This window comes from Cyprinodon tularosa, unplaced genomic scaffold (genome assembly GCF_016077235.1).
Source record: "Cyprinodon tularosa strain WSP-4 unplaced genomic scaffold, ASM1607723v1 ctg452, whole genome shotgun sequence".
In the NCBI taxonomy this organism is placed as follows: Eukaryota; Metazoa; Chordata; class Actinopteri; order Cyprinodontiformes; family Cyprinodontidae; genus Cyprinodon; species Cyprinodon tularosa.
This window is the reverse complement of record NW_024039177.1, coordinates 341,424-358,433: the sequence shown is the minus strand read 5'-3', so window position 1 is coordinate 358,433 and position 17,010 is coordinate 341,424. Positions and strand designations below refer to the sequence as shown.

The window sequence follows — 17,010 nt, the reverse complement described above, 5'->3', positions numbered from 1 at the left end:
GGTCACTTTACAGAGAAAATTCAACCAGATCATACAGTCAGATGGGTTTAAAGTTTTCTATATAAGGAAAACCAGCTGAATGCATAGATTCATTGACTCGATGGCGATCCCTCACACCAAGCGGGCTTGAAGTGAATCTGAATAATAAATAATGGATAAATCTAACATTGGATGTAAACCATTCTTCTGTACCTAAATGTATGATCTAGATGATAGAAAAGGTTGTTATCTTGCTTAGCACCATGCATCATTCATCTTCTACAGATTATATAACCTGGAGGATGCCTACACAGTCATACATTCATTGTTTATTACCTGAGATTTAAAGTTTCACTCTGAAGAAAAGGAAGATTTTTAGACTAAATTAATTTATTTATGAGTTTGGGCAAAGGGGAAAATGTGGAAACCATCACCAGTTTCTCCTACAACTTAATAGCTTAAAATAAAAAAGTTTAAGTTATTTTCATCACAGTAAAATTACGTTTCAAAATCTTCCGAATCAAGAACAATATTTGATTATGGTTTTATTAAAAGCAGTGTTGTTTAGAGCCTTGTAGCTTCTTTAAATTGTTTTCATTTACGTTTGACCAAACAGTGAATGACTGATGACTGGATCTGTGCGTATTCTGGTATTGGTACCAAGTACAGCTAAAGGGATAGGGACCGTATGTAAGTGCTGGAATGGCCCAGTCAAAGTCTGGACCTCCACCTGATTGAAATGGTGATTTAAGCTGAGAAGGAACAAATGTCTGAAAACCTCAACAAGCTGAAAAAAAGTCTGAATTTCTCATTAACTGAGATGATTTTAATGTTAACGTGATGTCAGGTCTGATTCAGGTGTTCTCCTGTCAAACCCGTTCAGGGTGTCCTGATGTGCTCACCTGTCCCTCCACATGGTGGCGCACAAGGAACAGAATCAACCAACAGACTCAGACAATCTAATGAGACTACCAGTGACCAATGTAGCTATACTTTCAAATCTAAATAAGTTCTTAAAAAAATTTCTTCTGGTCCTGATTTCTATGATATTTTTGCAAAAAAAAAAAAAAAAACAGAACATTCTCCTTTGGCTGTTTTCAGTCTTTAGACACCAAGACATGATTACATCAAACATCCTTTAATAAGGTACAGAAGAATATTTGAGAAAAATGCAAAAACAGTTGAAATTATTTTGTCCAACATGCCTGAATACTATATGTTTCTTGAAGTTTTCCAACTATGAGAGCCTTTTACTTTTTAGTCCTTAAATAGGAGAAACCCCAGAACAAAAATAATCTAATATATCTATTTCTTCGTATCCTTTAGGTCTCATTGCTCCAGAGTTTGACTTGTCCTGCAGAACCTTGGATGATGCTGCGGATCATCTGGGCGTCTTCCTTCAGACCCGTGTTGTGAGGATCGATCTTAAGCGCCGCTTCATAGTCTTGTAGCCCTGAAAACAAGTTGTAGAGCCATCAGTTGCGGCTCACCGGCCTACATTTCTTATTTACAGTCCATCCTCCACACCTTGCCTTTAACTTGGTGAAGCACAGAGTAAAGCACTGCATGAACACACGGCTTTCAACAAGTTGTAAGAAATCAAAGCGGTTCTAGTTTCACTAGATTCAGCCTTCCTGACCCAATAAGTCGGGGAACCACATACTGTATCACTTGTGTTTGTTTCTTTGCTTTTTAAACTGTTTCTGTTCATTCCTCCTGGCATTATAACAGGTGTTCAGTCAGATTAGACTAATAACAGCAGCTACATGTCTCACCACAGATTCTCAGCAGGCTATAGTTTTGGACTTTGACTGGACCATTAAAGCTACAGTGTGTAATTTTCAGCGACATCTAACGTTCAGACTGCAGACCGCAGCAACATGAACATCTCCCCCCCACCGCTTCTCCCCCCCAACAGTACGGCGAGCGTTACGGGACAAAATGTCTTCCACGACGTCCGCATCACCTACCTTCTCAAGTGATGAAGTTTGTTTACATAGATAATTTTACAGATAGTATTTCATTAGTCTGTGTAGGGTATAGATTTCAGTACCGTCTCAGTTCATCTCTCTCAACTTGCCGTAGTTACTTTTGAGCGTAATGGGCGATCTCGCAATCGCTAGTTTGTTGGCTCTGCGCTGCCGTAGCGCAAAGATGTCTGCCTCCATGGCTGACAGACCCGCTCCTATGTAATTATAAATAACGAATTCTAAGGCAACGCAAATATTAAGGTTAAGAGGCTGAGCTCGTAGATGATGATAAATAACATAGTTATGTATAATATATTACATTTCTGACTGTATATCCCTGTAATTATTACACACTGTAGCTTTAAAACAACTAAGGCTTATTTCTAAAACCATATCATTGTAGCTATGGTGGATCAAGGTTAGTTTCTTTATAGCGAGACAATATGCAAAGTGCTGTATATGAGAAAAAGAAGATGCTTAAGAACCTAGTTTTAATATGACTCTGGACCCAATCTTCTGGGTCTGTCCTCTCATTAAGAAACATTGGGAAGTCAAAAAAGGCTATGCGTTGGCATCTCAAAAGTTACCATTAGTTTTAGGAACATCTTCATAAACTACCTGACAAGGACCAGGGATACATACGACATATTCTCAAAGGAAACAAGTTATAGTCCTTGGACCAGAGTATTTAAAAAATATTCTGCTTAGTCAGTCACTTTATTTGGATGGGATTAAACTAATCTCAGAAAGTAAAGTAAAAAATCTTGCTGTTATTTTTTTCATCAGGACCTGCCATTTAAATCCCACATCAAAGAGGTTTCTAGTATTTCCTTCTTACATCTGTACAATATTGCAAAAATTAGAAATATCCTGTCCAGGGGTGATGCTGAGAAACTAGTAAATGCATTGTTACTTAAAGGCTGGACTATTATAAATATTTAATATCAGGAAGTCCACAAAATGTGGTTCAGCTGATCCAAAATGCTGCAGCCAGAGTTCTGATGAAAATTAAAAAGAGAGATCATATCTCTCCTATCCTGGCTTCTCTTCATTGGCTTCCTGTTAAATCCAGAATCTTTTTGGTTTCCTTTTTGATAAAGCTTATAGTTAGAGGGGCTCACGTTATCCTGAACTATCTCTATAGTTATGCTGCTATAGGCTTAGACTGCTGGGGGACATAGGGACCCCCTTTTAACCATTCCGCTTCATTCTATCTCTATTCTCCCATTCTGCATTTATCCATTCATAGTCATGGGTTCATAGTCACCTTCTGACATGGTAATGTGCAGCTGGGTGTCATCTGCATCGCTATGGTAACTGATGTTGTTTATTAAGGTCTGAGTTAGGGGGAGCATGGAGATAATAGGAGGGGAGCTAAGATGGACCTCTTGGGGCCGTTGTCTTGCTGGAAAACCTTCCTGCAGGTTTCCATCATGCCTTCAGCTCCATCCATCCTCACATCAACTCAGCACAATACTTTCTCCACCACCCTCTGTTCTTTTTTCAGAGTAATGTGGAGAGATGTTGGTGCCTAACTCCAGGTGGAAGCCTGAACAGGAAGCCCACCCATCAACAGACAAGACAGAGACACAGGACAAACAGTCATGCACCCGCACACTCATATCTAAGGGCTTTTCAGAGTTTGGACTGTGGAAGGAAGCCTGAGTATCTGGAGATATTCCATGCATCCACATTGAGAACTTCATTCTGGGAGGCACCAGTGCTTCTAACAGCAGCTCACAATCTGTTAATCGCAGTTTTCCTAAATTTCAAATAGTTCAAGCAGTGAAAAGCCTTGTTCCCTTTGAAACTGTTGAATCCTGATTAGAAAAGCAGACCTTCAGCGTAGAGCTCCAGCTGGCAGAAGGCGGTTCCTCGTCGGATGCTGGCCCGGACTCTGGCAGCAGCGTTGGCTGGGACTGCGGGGGTCAACAGATCCAGCGCCTGCAGACAGAATTCAGGGTTAAATTTGACCAGTGCAGCCTGAGATCATGGATGTCTCTGTGCGTTACAACTCAAATTTATGGAGTGATCTTTTTGTCGCTATTGTTGCAAACACGTTTTGAAATGTTTTAATCCAGAGAAGGTTTTGAGAGTAACTTGCAATTCCCACAGATTTAGGTTTACCAATTTTTTCTGTATTTTTTACATTTAGTTTTCTTCAGATGTATTTATTTGTTTTTTTTTTTTCAGATTGAGATTTACTAATTTCATTTGTTTCAAGTTGTGTTTTTACAGATCACATTCTCCTCACTTCTGGGGGCGGGCTTTGATCTGGATTGAAGAGAGAAGAGGCTTTTCTATTGGTCTGCTGGATGTTAACAACATTTTTACTGGTCGGTGGGAGCATTTGGATTGGGCTTGGTGTGTAGAGAATGTGAAAAACACTATTAGAAAAGAATGAAATTAGTAAAACTCAATCTGACAACCAGAAATTTAAACAAAAAATTGAAAATATTAAATCTGTTAAACAATTATTTTGAAAGGAAAATGTTAAAAAAAATAAATGAGAAAAAAATAGTTTCAATTCTGGATAGGATTTTTTTTTTCAAATTTCAATTCACAAAACGTGTTCTTTGCTTGCAACAATAATGGGACAAAATTCACTCCATATGATTGATGCAGCTGATTAAAGGCAGGGGCGTGCATACATAGACACTAGGTGGTGCAAAAGCACTAGGAAGTTTGCCCTTTATCAACGAAAATGCCCTTTTGAAACTCGTTTTTTTTCTTTTTATTATTAATATTATTAAGATTTTACTGAGGTCGGTTTTGAAATTATCTTTTGAAAACCTGAGCCATTAAAAACGACTGAAACAATGCCCCGAAATGAGCCACCTCTCTTCCTTTGTCACGTGAACTTGCGCGGTCGCCCACAGGGAGATGAGCCAGATGAAAGAAGAAGAAAGATGAGCAAGCGTACTACTTTAAAGTAGTACGCTTTAGCCTGTTCTGTTGGTGGTGGGACTTTTTTTCATTGAAAACTCTCGTTTAGAGAATATTACAAATAAAAGTCAAATTTTATTCAACATGCGTGTGTATTTTTTTAATTAAGTGTTCCATGTGCGCTAAAAAGTGCCCCCCCCCTCCTGAGCACCTGCCCCCCAAAATGTCTGTGCACGCCTCTGATTAAAGGTGTATTTTTTTTTCACAGGTAAATGAAAATGTCAATCAATCCAACTTGTTTGGTTTATTTATCTGCAGCTGAAGGGACAAAACATGTAAAAGATCATCTTCATCATAATCCACCTCTCCAACCAACCTTGGAGGAGTCCTCGATGGCTTTGTGCAGATTCCTTAACTTCAGGTGACATGCAGCTCTGTTTGAGTACAGAGCAGGAATGCTCCCATTGAGTCGGATCCCCAGACTGTAGGCTTTCACCGCTCCCACATAGTCCCCGTTTTTAAAACATTTGCTGAAAGACATGATGGTTGAGAGAAGAGCTGTGCTGTCTGTTGGAGTTTATCATCTCATCTTATTGGACTTACTCGCCCTTTTGCTTCAGCCAATCAGGGTTCCTCTCCTCCTCTGTCAGATCCTGGAGCTCCTCCGGCTCGGCGTTCACTGCTCGCCTCACTTCAGCTTGTTTCTTCAGCCACTGCAGGGGACAGAAACAAATATTCCACCTGTCTTCAGACAATCAGGACAACATATCAGAAAGCATAGAGCAGCAACAAACAGCTGAAATATTGGGTCTACTGGGAGTACCGCAGCATTTAGAAAGATCCTACAGGGAAACCGTTCTTTGGGCAAGAAGTAGTAGTAGAAATGGAAGAAACTTTGATTTATGGATGAAATTATTGTTTTAGGATCAGTAAAGTGCAGGCAGTTAGTCAGATCAACTTTAAACTCTGATACACTGTTAAGCATGGTGAAGAGGGCATCATGGTATGGGGATTGCTGCTTTTCGCTGTTCTCTCATCCCAGAAGGAGGAAGAAGGGGGTAGACCTGTTAGACATCACCTCCTAGGGTCTTGATTGAGCGGATATAGGAGCCAGGAGTCTGTTGAACACCATGAGAGCCAAAGTTCTAGAGCTTTCTGTGGATTGTACCCTCAGAGCATCGGTGGATTAAAGAGGAAAAGGCTTCACTGACATCCCTGAAGGTCTTGCAGGAACGGATGAAATGAGAGGAAAAGTTCCCACAGACTCACCTCTTCCTCCTCGGAAACCAGTGACTCTCGGAGAGCTGTTGGGAAAACTCGCGGAGTAAACGTGACTGGAATGTTTCCACGGGGTCTAGGCGGAGGTAGCCGGGTTTGGATCTTCTGGTTCTTGGTGGTACTGTGAACTAGAAGCAGGAGGATTTCCTTTATAACTGATTTTATGAAGCGGGAAAGCGGATGATAAGCAGGAAATGACTCACCATCTTTGTTCTTCTGGACCTCCATCAGTCTATGTTCTGCCGTGTCTGTGCTTCCTCTGGGTTGGATCTGATTGTTCTGGTTCTTTTGGGCTTTCTCTGCTTCCTGTTTCCGCTTCATCTGCCACGCTGCCAGCTCTGCTGTCATTTGCTCTCGCTCTGCATCCTTCATCTTCTGGATTCGCTCCTTTTCCTCCGTCTCCAGCTGATCAAGCATAACAAAAAGTCTTGTGAATCATCACTAATTCGTACACTTTTGGTGATTGCGTTTGGTTTTTACCTTCATCATGGTCTCTAGAGCATATTTCCTCTCTGCTTGCTGTTTCTCTGCCTTTTGTTTTGACTCTGCAGATAGTTTCTCCTGCTGTTTCAGCAGAGCTCTTTCCCTTATTCCTCTTTTTGTCTCTTTATCATCTAAAACACACAATAAACTTAATTTCACATTTTTCCAAGAAGCTGTACTGTCACAGAATCCATAAAGGAGCAAACCAGAGCCACTATCATCTGACAGGAAACCAGCATGGATCAGGAAGAACCTGGAGAAGTCTCACCTGTGGTCATCATCAGATGTTCCCACATTTTTGGCGTCTTTTTTGGTAAAGTGAAAACAGCGACTCCATTTCCAACCTTGGCTGTGCTTCGGTCATCGTCGACAGGTTCCAAGAGGAAGGCCTCAAAGAGGAAGGGAGGGAAATGGACCTGAGGAGGGTCAGAACAGGGGTCAGATGGATAATCAGCAGGAGGTTTTCCTTCTCAGGAGCTCAGAGAAACTTTATGATAAATCTCCACACTGACTGCAGCAAACATGTTTTAACTTTCAATCAGATCAAATAGGGAGAAAAGCTGAAAAAATAAGAAATCATAACAATTTCAGAACCAGATTTATAACACTCATCATCAGGTAGATAATTCCTCAGGATGTTCTGCAGATTTTTTACACAGCTGTTTTAAGCAACCTGCAAAAAACCGTTTACAAGACAAAAGATTTTTTTTCCAGCAGTCCACTGGAAGAACTGTGGTGAACTGGTGAAAGAAAACTGCAATGGCGTGCTCAAAGATGATCCTGCACATTTTGAGTAGGTTTGGCTCAACCTGTTCTTGTTAAGCAGGATTCTCCACCATGAACATCAAAAATAAATATGGATCCAGGCTCAAAATGAGCACCTTGATATGTGCTTGAGAATGGCTTTGTCTCCATTCAAACCCAGGTTTAACTATTTTTAGGGCACTCAGTGAAATCTCAAGCCAATAGTGTTATTTGAATCCAGGACAAGACCTTATTACCTTTGTAACATTAAAAAAAATATGGATATTTTGATGGCAAAAATGAATGTCTATGTAATAACAAGAAACGCCAACTTTGCCAAATATATTAAGAAAAATAACAAAAGTGCTTCTATAAGAAATTAATGAAAAACTCTGAGAGGGAAATAATTTTTTTTTTCTATTACAACATAACCTTAGAGGCCCTAATGTTTTGTCCACAATAGAGTCTTTTTCAGAAATATCAGGCTATAAGATAAACTGGGAAAAATCTGAATGTATGCCGATATCTAAAGGATGCAGCCAAACCATAATGACAACATTCCAGTTTAAGTGGGTTCAAACTGGAATGAAGTATTTAGGTATTAGACTTAACCCAGATTTGGCTACTATAATTGATATGAATATATCCCCTCTTCTTAAGATGATTAAGCTGAATCTGCAAAAGTGGAGGATGATTAATCTAACATTATGGGGGAAAATTAATGTAATTAAAATGATGGTCTCCACTCAATTTAATTATATCTCAATGATGATACCAGTACAGATTTCCAATACTATTTTCAAGCAATATAACAAGTTAATCACAGAGTTTATGGAATTGGAAAAGACCAAGAATTAAGCTCCAAAAACTACTGGCCTCACGACATGTTGGTGGAATGGCGCTCCCAAATGTGGAATTATATAATATTGCCTTTGAGATTAATAAAATGGCAAGGCATTGGGGTACTGGTGGGTCCCAGCCGGGTTGGGTCAAAATTGAAGAAGGACTTGTGTGCCCATTTGGTATGGTGGAATATATGTCACAGAACACACGGGTAGGGGAGGCAAATTTTATCTTGGCTCACTCACGATGGGCATGGTCAAGAGTGCATAAAATGTTGGGGACTTCATAAACAAAGCTACTCTTCTTTATGGAATAACCCCTCAATCTGCATTGGTAAAAAGGTATTTCTATGGCCAACATGGTTAGAGAAGGCCATACGTACTGTCTAAGATCTATATAGAGCAAAAAGACATTTATGTATTTTGAGGAACTTAAACAACAATTTAGTTTAACGGACAAAGGGGATTTCTGGAGGTATCTGCAGTTGAGAAGTTCAGTAGGAACTGTTTTTGGTCTAAGACGAGAGAATAAAGATGAAAATCTGTTGCAGGAGTTTTTTAATGCTCCGCCTATTTCACACTTACACTCTGCCTCTGCTTTTTATAGCAAAATGTCAAAAACCCAAAGAAAAATGTGTGAAAATCTAAGAACTATCTGGCAGAAAGACCTTGATACAGACATTGATGACGCTGTGTGGGAAAATATTATCTCAAACGTGGGAGGGGCTACAAGGGACGCAAGAAATAAACTTATTCACTACAAAATTGTACATAGGTATTATTTTACACCAAGTAAGTTATGTCGAATGGGTTTAATAAAGGATAACAAATGCTGGAAGTGTAATAAAGAGGTTGGCACATTTCTCCATGCATTATGGGAGTGTCCCTTGATAATGCCCTTTTGAAAAGCGGTCTTGAAAAAATTTGAGGACTGGCTTAGTCAACCTCTACCAGAGTCTGCACAATTTTGCCTTTTAGGAGACAAGTCATTGATGCCAGAGGGCATCCCAAAAGCTGAAGGTAGACTAATGATGACAGGTTTTCTAGTAGCAGCCAGAATTATTCTTCGTAAATGGAAGAGCCCACATAGACCAGAAATCAAGGAATGGCTTCAACTTATGTCAGAGACAGCTGCTTATGAGGTCATGATTTCTAGGGTGCAGAAAGAGCCAAGTAAGGCTAGCCAAGCATGGGTATATTTTGACTACAATGTTGGTAAAAATTCTTAGGGGATTTGGGGTTTGATGTATGCTGTGGGTATGAATATGTGCATTTTTATATCTATGAATAGGTAACTGATAAGTGCTGTCATGTTCTGTGTTGCTGCCGATGTTTATGTTTTTGTTGTTGAATGTCCTATGTTTGTAACTGTGTTATAAAAGAAAAATAAATAAAAACTTTAATGAGAGAAAAAAAAAACGTAACCTTAGAGGCATTAATGCTGATAGTGGCACTTACATTTTTTACTTTATAAACCTAAATATAATTGTTAACTAGGAGTATTAACTTTTTACCTTTACTTTTTAACTTTTCAGTTAGCTTTTTATCTTTTTTTTTCTTGTCTTTTTAACTTTTTGATTCCATCTTAATTTACAGTAGGTAATATATCATTCAAGGGCTTATCTAATTGGTTAAATGTCAAAATAAGATGTACAGCCATGTAGCAGCATCTTCATATAGATATAGATCTTGTGCTTCTAGACCTCACTGAGGGACGGGGGAACTCCATTTGTAAGGGGTATGCAAGTGATCAAAAACAGTAATTTGCCATATAAAGGGTTAAAGCTTTGCAGGGTTAAAGCCCCCTTCTCTCACTAAGCCATAAAAAAGAAAAAAAAAAGAAAAAAAAGGTCAGTTTAGGTGTTTTATAAAATATGTGAATCAGGAAATTGTCTATATACCAAACTGAACGACTGTTGTTCTCTACTTCAAAAAGTACCTTAGATTTAAAATTTTCTTTACATATTTTTAAAATATAAATGTTATACATTGAAATTAATAAAATGTTATAAAAATTCAATATAGACCAAGGATGCATAAAAACCTGATTTTATTTCAGCATTAATTTTTTTTTTAAGTAACAGTTTAGAAATGTGTGAGGATCTTTACTGGTTAATGATTTTCTTTATTCGGACCCCGCTGGTTTTTAATTGGGGACCCCTGGTATAAAGCAGGACCTGGCTGGACAGACATTTTCCATTTTTCTATATATCTGACCAAATTGGGGCGCTAAGCAAAAAGTATGGAGACATTTAAACCGATTTTATGATCCAAAAACCACTGAGTACTGAGAGACCATTTTACCAAGTACTTTTTTACTCTAAATAGCAACGTCTTGAATTACTACTTTCTAGTTTTACTTGAGTAAATAAAATTATAAAATAGTGTGTAGGCTACTGATACATAAGGACATTTTTAGGACTCTACCCACACATTTTTTTGTAGTTCAAACACAGAGCTGTTTATTTTATTTCATCTTTTTTTCCCCTCCCTCACCTTCAGATATTCCTCTGTTGATACTATGTCCACACTTCCGGCCTTCGCCCCCTTCAGCGGCACTTTGATGTGGACCGTGGACTCAGTTTGGGTCCACGTGAAGTCCGTCACGTGCAGAGGCATGTCAGCAGAATCTGTGAGAAAACAGAGTTATCTAATTTAACCCTTCTATAAAATCCCCGACGAGTAACCGCTGTAATTCGTTGCTATGGTGACGAGAGTAAAACAGTGTGTGTTGCTTTTTGGGGGTGTCGGAAATTTCAGTACTTGGTTTTCTACTTCCTGTTTTCGTAACACCTTTCACGTTACGTAACGTGAACGAATAGTAGGTAGGTTGTGCACTGCCTGGAATGTCTGAAAAAAGCCCATTGGTTACATTTGGTTATCAACATTGTTCACTGACTTCTTGTTGTAAATTTTGCAGCCAGATGTGGCAGATGTTCTATCAGTCATTGTGGAGACTGTGATCCTTCTTCCATCATCTGCTGGGGAAACAGCATCAGAGCAAATGACTGAAAGAAGCTCAACAAACTGATAAAGAAGACCGCCTCTGTTCTAGGAACTCATCTAGAGATGATTCAAAAGAGAAGTGTTTTTTATTAAGGGAAGAAGATTACAATGAGCATCCAAAAATAAAAAATTTGGGATTGAACATTCTATTAAATATTTGAATTTGAATAATGAATTAATTAGTTACTTGTATCATTTGTTATTCATCATCTTCTGATGAAAACTGAAGGATCATATCTCCTATTTTAGCTTCTCTTCATTGGCTTCCTGTTATATTCAGAATATAATTTAAAATCCTCCTTCTCACATATAAAGCCTTAAATAACCAATCTCTGGTGAAGAGAGACCTGAGCCAAAAAGCTAAGCTCTCGATTTACCGGTCGATCTACGTTCCTTCCCTCACCTATGGTAATGAGCTTTTGTTCATGACCGAAAGAAAAAGATCCCAGATACAAGAAATGAGTTTTCTCCATAGTGTGTCTGGGCTCACCCTTAGAGATAGGGTGAGGAGCTCAGTCATCTGGGGAGGACTCAGAGTAGAGCCACTGCTCCTCCACATTGAGAGGAGCCAGCTGAGGTGGCTCGGGCATCAGATTAGGATTCCTCCTGGACGTCTCCCTGGTGAGGGGTTCCAGGCAGGTCCCACTGGGAGGAGGCCCAGGGGGAGACCCAGGACACGCTGGAGGGACTATGTTTCTCGGCTGGCCCAAGTGGCTGGGGAGGGGGACATCTCGGCCTCCCTACTGAAGCTGCTACCCCCCAACCCGACCCCGGATAAGCAAAAGAAGATGGATGGATGGATAACCAATCTCCATCTGAAATCAGGGATCTGATTGTTCCTTATGTTCCTAACAGAGCACTTCACTTTCCATCTGCAGGTTTACTAGTGGTTCCTAGAATTTCTAAAAGTAGAATGGGAGGCAGATCTTTTAGTTATCAGGCTCCTCTCCTGTGGAACCAACTACCAGTTTTAGTCCGTGAGGCAGACACCCTGTCTACTTTTAAGGCTAGGCTTGAAACTATCCTTTTTGATATAGCTTATAGTTAGAGTGGCTCAGGTTATCCTGAGCTATCTCTATAGTTATGCTGCTATAGGCTTAGCCTGCTAGAGGACTTAGGGACCCCTTTTCATCATTCTGCTTCATTCTACATATATTCTTCCATTCTTGGGTATTTGTTAGTTCAATCTCTAACGTTATGCTCTCTCTGAATTTTCTTATCATGGTAGCTAAATCTGGTCTGTTCTGTTCTGCTGTGAAGGAGACAAATATCACCTGTGCTACTGCCATCAACACCTTTGTTTATAAATGATAGAGTTGGGCCTGTTTATCAGTGTAGTCCTTCCTGTTCAAAGGGAGTTTTCCACTCCACTGTTGCTATAAGCATGCTTGGTGACAGGGTATTCTGAAGAGTCAATGAATCAGTGCAATCAGGTAGTTTTCCTTAGATAGAAAACTTTGAATCCATCTGACTGTATGATCTTGTTTAATTGCCTCTGTAAAGTTACTTGAAATGACGTGATGTGAATTGGCACTATAGAAATAAACTGAATTGAATTGAAGTAGACATTTCTGCCCACTTTATTATAGGTTTCCTGTTCACATCATGTGTCTGATTGTGTTAGTCAGGTTTTTCATGAACAGAAATATCTTGATGATGTAGAGGTCTCAATAACTCATGTGTCAAACATTACACTCTAGGTGTTAAAGGGTTAAACACCAGCAGTGTCTCCAGTAAGAGGTTTCTCCAGATCCGGCATAAGACAGCCATCTACAGGAGATCCTAACTTCCTACAGCATCAACATCTACAAGAACTGGATGAAGAAAAATCAGAAGTTAAAGAATAATATAAAAAAAATAATATGAGAATAATAAAATTTATTTTCTCTTTGGGATAAAATTAAATTCTTTTTTAATTCTAGTAGTCTGCAGCACTGTTGTCTTTTAACAAGAAGGTTCTGGATTCAATTCTTCCTGCATCTTTCTTTCTGCATGGAGTTTGCATGTTCTCCCTGTGCACGCTTGGGTTCTCTCCGGGTACTCCAGCTTTCTTCCACAGTCCAAAAATATGACTATTCGGTTAACTGGCTTCTCTAAATTGTCCTTAGGTGTGAGTGTGTATGAATGGTTTTATGTCTCTGTGTGTCTCTGACACAGACTGGTGACCTGTCCAGGGTGGACCCTGTCCCTCACCCATAGACTGCCAGAGATAAAGACCGGCCCCACCGGGGCGGGAGAAGATGGAACGGATGAATTAATTTTTTGTTTCAAACATTTTTATTGCGGAAACAGACATGAAAATTCAAACATCAACAATAAAAATTTGTCCTCTTTTTTGATGTTAACATGAAACATAAAGACAACTCAAAGTCAAAACGAAACAGAAATGGCATAAATAAAGAGGAACACTCCCCCCTCCCCTTTCCCTAGGACTTACATTTTATCACACAGAGAATCAAATCGAGTTCTTTTCAAATAGAATTATCAATATATTGCCAAAGCGAATGCCAAGCTCTATTGAATCGCTTTAAATTATTTGCTAATGAAAACTGCATTCTTTCCAGATGAGAGTCTTACCAGTTCCTTCAGCCACAGTTTAACTGATGGGACCTCTGATTTTTTCCAGAACGTGAGCACTACCTTTTTTCCTATGATAAAGGCATAAGATAAGTACAATCAAAAGTGGGTCCAGCCTCAATTCTACATTAAACATATCTAATACAATTTTGAATTTGCCAGATCAAAATGGGGTTAATTTTTCACACAAAAAATACGAATGTAGAAGTGTGGCCTCTTAAATATGGCATTTGTCACGCAGCGGGGATGTGTTTTTGTGTAACTTCACTTTACAGTAATAAAGCTTATATGAATAAACGAATTAAACCTATATAGATATCCTTTTTAAATGTTTTCCCTGTTTGCAATTCCATGAAGGAGCCTCGGCCTAACTAGCATTAATGTCAAACCAGATGAGAGCCCCATAAAGAGAAAACAGCATTATATTACTCCAGACTCCAACAAAATTGTCACACTTTTTCAATAACCCAGGGCAAAACATCACTTTTAAAGGGTTTTACTTTGTTCATATCAGATTTTTTTTATTCTTGATTGACTGGCAGAAAATAGAAACATCTAAAGGCACAAAATAACCTCTGGATCATTGAAGCCAGTGTCCCCGTCTCTACATCAAAGCAGCTAATATGAATGCCTAAATAGGAAGACTCTGTTCCAGTCTTCCTATCAGATGCTGTGGGATGATGTGCTCTATTCATCCTCTGATATCAGAGCTGGCTCAGAGCTCGTCTGCATTGCTGCCTGCTTCCTGGACGGGGGCCGCCTTTTACAGTTGCCTTTTGTATCTCTGCTTCTTTTTGTATCTCTGCTTCTGTCTCCTTGAACCCCAGTCGGCCTCAGCAGATGGCCGCTCACACTGAGCCTGGTTCTGCTGGAGGTTTCTTCCTGTTAAAAGGGAGTTTTTCCTCTCCACTGTCGCTACAAGCATGCTTAATGTGAGGGATTGCATTTGAGTCAATAAGTCGATGCAATCAACTGGTTTTCCTTAAATAGAAAACTTTGAATCAATTTGACTGTATGATCTGGTGAACTGTAAAGTGCCCTGAGATGACATGTGTTGGGAATTGGCACAATAGAAACAAACTGAACTGAATTGAATTGAATTTAAAAAAAAACACTAACCGCAGTTAGAATGAGAACCTTCACAGAACAAATCAATTCAGGATCAGAAAGAAGAATTGCTACCCAAAAAGCTGCACATTTTCCACCCCTGTTCTACACATTTATACCACTATAACAAGTTTCTGTTCATAATAACGAGTCTTTGTTGGGATCTGGAGATTCTCCACCTTCTCCAGCATAGTGCGCTGTGGATCCTCCTGGGCTGGAGCCCTCCAACACAGCTGACGTTCATCAGCTCATCAGGAGACCAGCCTTTATAAGCAGCTGCCAGACCTTCCTTCGACGCCGCAGTGTTAGCCAAGTTTGGTTAGCGAACCTGAGCCTCTGAATTTACTTATCAGAGTTTCTCTTCTTAGAGAAACCTTATTCTAATTGCCTCTGTCTTCTCGCTCCTAGGAAACCAGTCTCTCGAGAGAAGCTCTGGATGAGCTTAACCTGTGCCTGCCTGCCTGCCCTAGAGAGCCAAACCTGAAGACCTCACTCTGGAATCCACTAGCTGCTCTTTGGGAAAGAGCTAATCACTCAAACCAAGGTCTTTTCACTGGAAGTCAGAAGCTAGACGCTGCTCAAGCACTCTGCTGAACCAACAGTCTCTGGACCCAACCGGTTCCCTCTCTCAGAACAAGCCTGGACCTCTTCAAGGTATCCACTGAAATATCTGATAACCCATTTTACTCATCGGCAAACCAAGCTAACCAACTATCCGTCTCTGCAGACGCCAGAGAATCCTGCCCGGACCAGAACCTGAATCTTGTTTTTTGTCTTTTGTGTGAAACTTCAATAAACTCTGTTAAATCTTTTACCAAGTCTCCAGTAGTGTTCTGCATGTGGGTTTATCTCTAAACCGATCATGACAGTCTTCAGCTTCAGATCGTTGAGTTCAAACATGTGAGAACTGTCACTTTTGGTTCTGGGTTCATGACCTTTTGTTTCCATGTTCTGCATCCCTCTCCTTATCTTTATTGGCTGCTTGAGAAGAAAAGGTCACACTGTATGCTTATCAGGATAGTTTGATGTTTCAACATTTCCACAACACTGGCAGTGATTGTCTAAATCCTATTTACAAATGAAAACCTTGGACCAAACAGAGCCATGGAAAGGCCATAAATCAAGCTTGATAAACTACTCAGCAAAATAAAAGGTGTTAAAACGTCCAGTGTTGGTTATGTACTGTATGCTAATCAACACTTGGTTAATCTAACAATGCAGGAGTTACTACCTGCAAAGCGTTGGTGTTAATCTACTGAATTCAATCTAATTTAAAAATAAACATTTGATAGACATCCCAAAGTATCCCAAATGTAGCCTGAAGTACTCACCTGCAGCTGTTTCATACCCTGTTGGTACATAAAAAAATAATAAGCTGTCAGGTGGTTGTAGGTGCCAGTTAAATATTAAATATCTTAAATGCTCACAAATTCCTTATAGGGTACCTAGAGGGTACCCTGTAACTACAGCGATGGTTGTCATGTTCCAGACTGTAGCTGTCCAGTAAAATAACCCAGAAAGTGTCTCATCATTTGTTAAAGAACACATCGTCTCCAGTCTCTCCCCAATATCCGACCTGTTCCAGTTTACCTACCGACAGAACGGCTCCACTGAAGACGCCATCTCCTCTGCTCTTCAACTGAGCCTGGACTTCAGTTCATCTTTCAACACCATCATCCCACAGCATCTGATAGGAAAGCTGGAACTGCTGGGCTTTAGTACATCCTTCTGCAACTGGCTGCTAGACTTCCTCACAAACAGACCTCAGTCAGTCCAGGTTGGACAGAACACCTCTGATGTCATCACCCTAAGCACAGGCTCCCCTCAGGGCTGCGTCCTGAGCACCCTGCTGTTCACCCTGATGACACATGACTGCATCCCCAGGTTCACCACCAATCACATCGTGAAATTTGCTGATGACACCACGGTGGTGTGCCTCATCAGAGACTACAACGACCTGGACTACAGAGAGGAGGTGGAAGAACCAGTCTAACCACTCTCCACTGGTCATCAACAGCTCAGCTGTAGAGGTGGTCAGCAGCACCAAATTCCTGGGTGTGCACATTACAGACACCATCACCTGGAATGTAAACACCACCTCACTGGTCAAAAGGGCACAGAAGCGCATGGACTTCCTG

The 17,010-nt window shown here is 40.1% G+C and overlaps 1 protein-coding gene across 2 annotated transcripts; it reads right to left on the bottom strand.

The window, feature by feature from the left end:
- Nucleotides 1-1,068: 1,068 nt before the first annotated feature.
- On the bottom strand, nucleotides 1,069-16,601 carry dnaaf4 (dynein axonemal assembly factor 4). Of its 2 annotated transcripts, XM_038300653.1 has the most exons (10): nucleotides 16,467-16,601; nucleotides 10,679-10,812; nucleotides 6,865-7,012; nucleotides 6,594-6,727; nucleotides 6,317-6,518; nucleotides 6,105-6,241; nucleotides 5,439-5,548; nucleotides 5,212-5,365; nucleotides 3,788-3,893; nucleotides 1,069-1,432 (listed from the first exon to the last, which is right to left on the bottom strand). In XM_038300653.1, the coding sequence occupies exons 2-10, from the start codon at nucleotides 10,799-10,801 to the stop codon at nucleotides 1,302-1,304; spliced, it is 1,245 nt and encodes a 414-aa protein (XP_038156581.1). In that variant the 5' UTR covers nucleotides 10,802-10,812; nucleotides 16,467-16,601; the 3' UTR covers nucleotides 1,069-1,301. The 2 variants fall into 2 exon arrangements, with proteins under 2 accessions (XP_038156581.1, XP_038156582.1); XM_038300654.1 differs by lacking the exon at nucleotides 16,467-16,601 and having other exon boundaries at nucleotides 10,679-10,924.
- Between the last annotated feature and the right edge of the window lie 409 nt (nucleotides 16,602-17,010).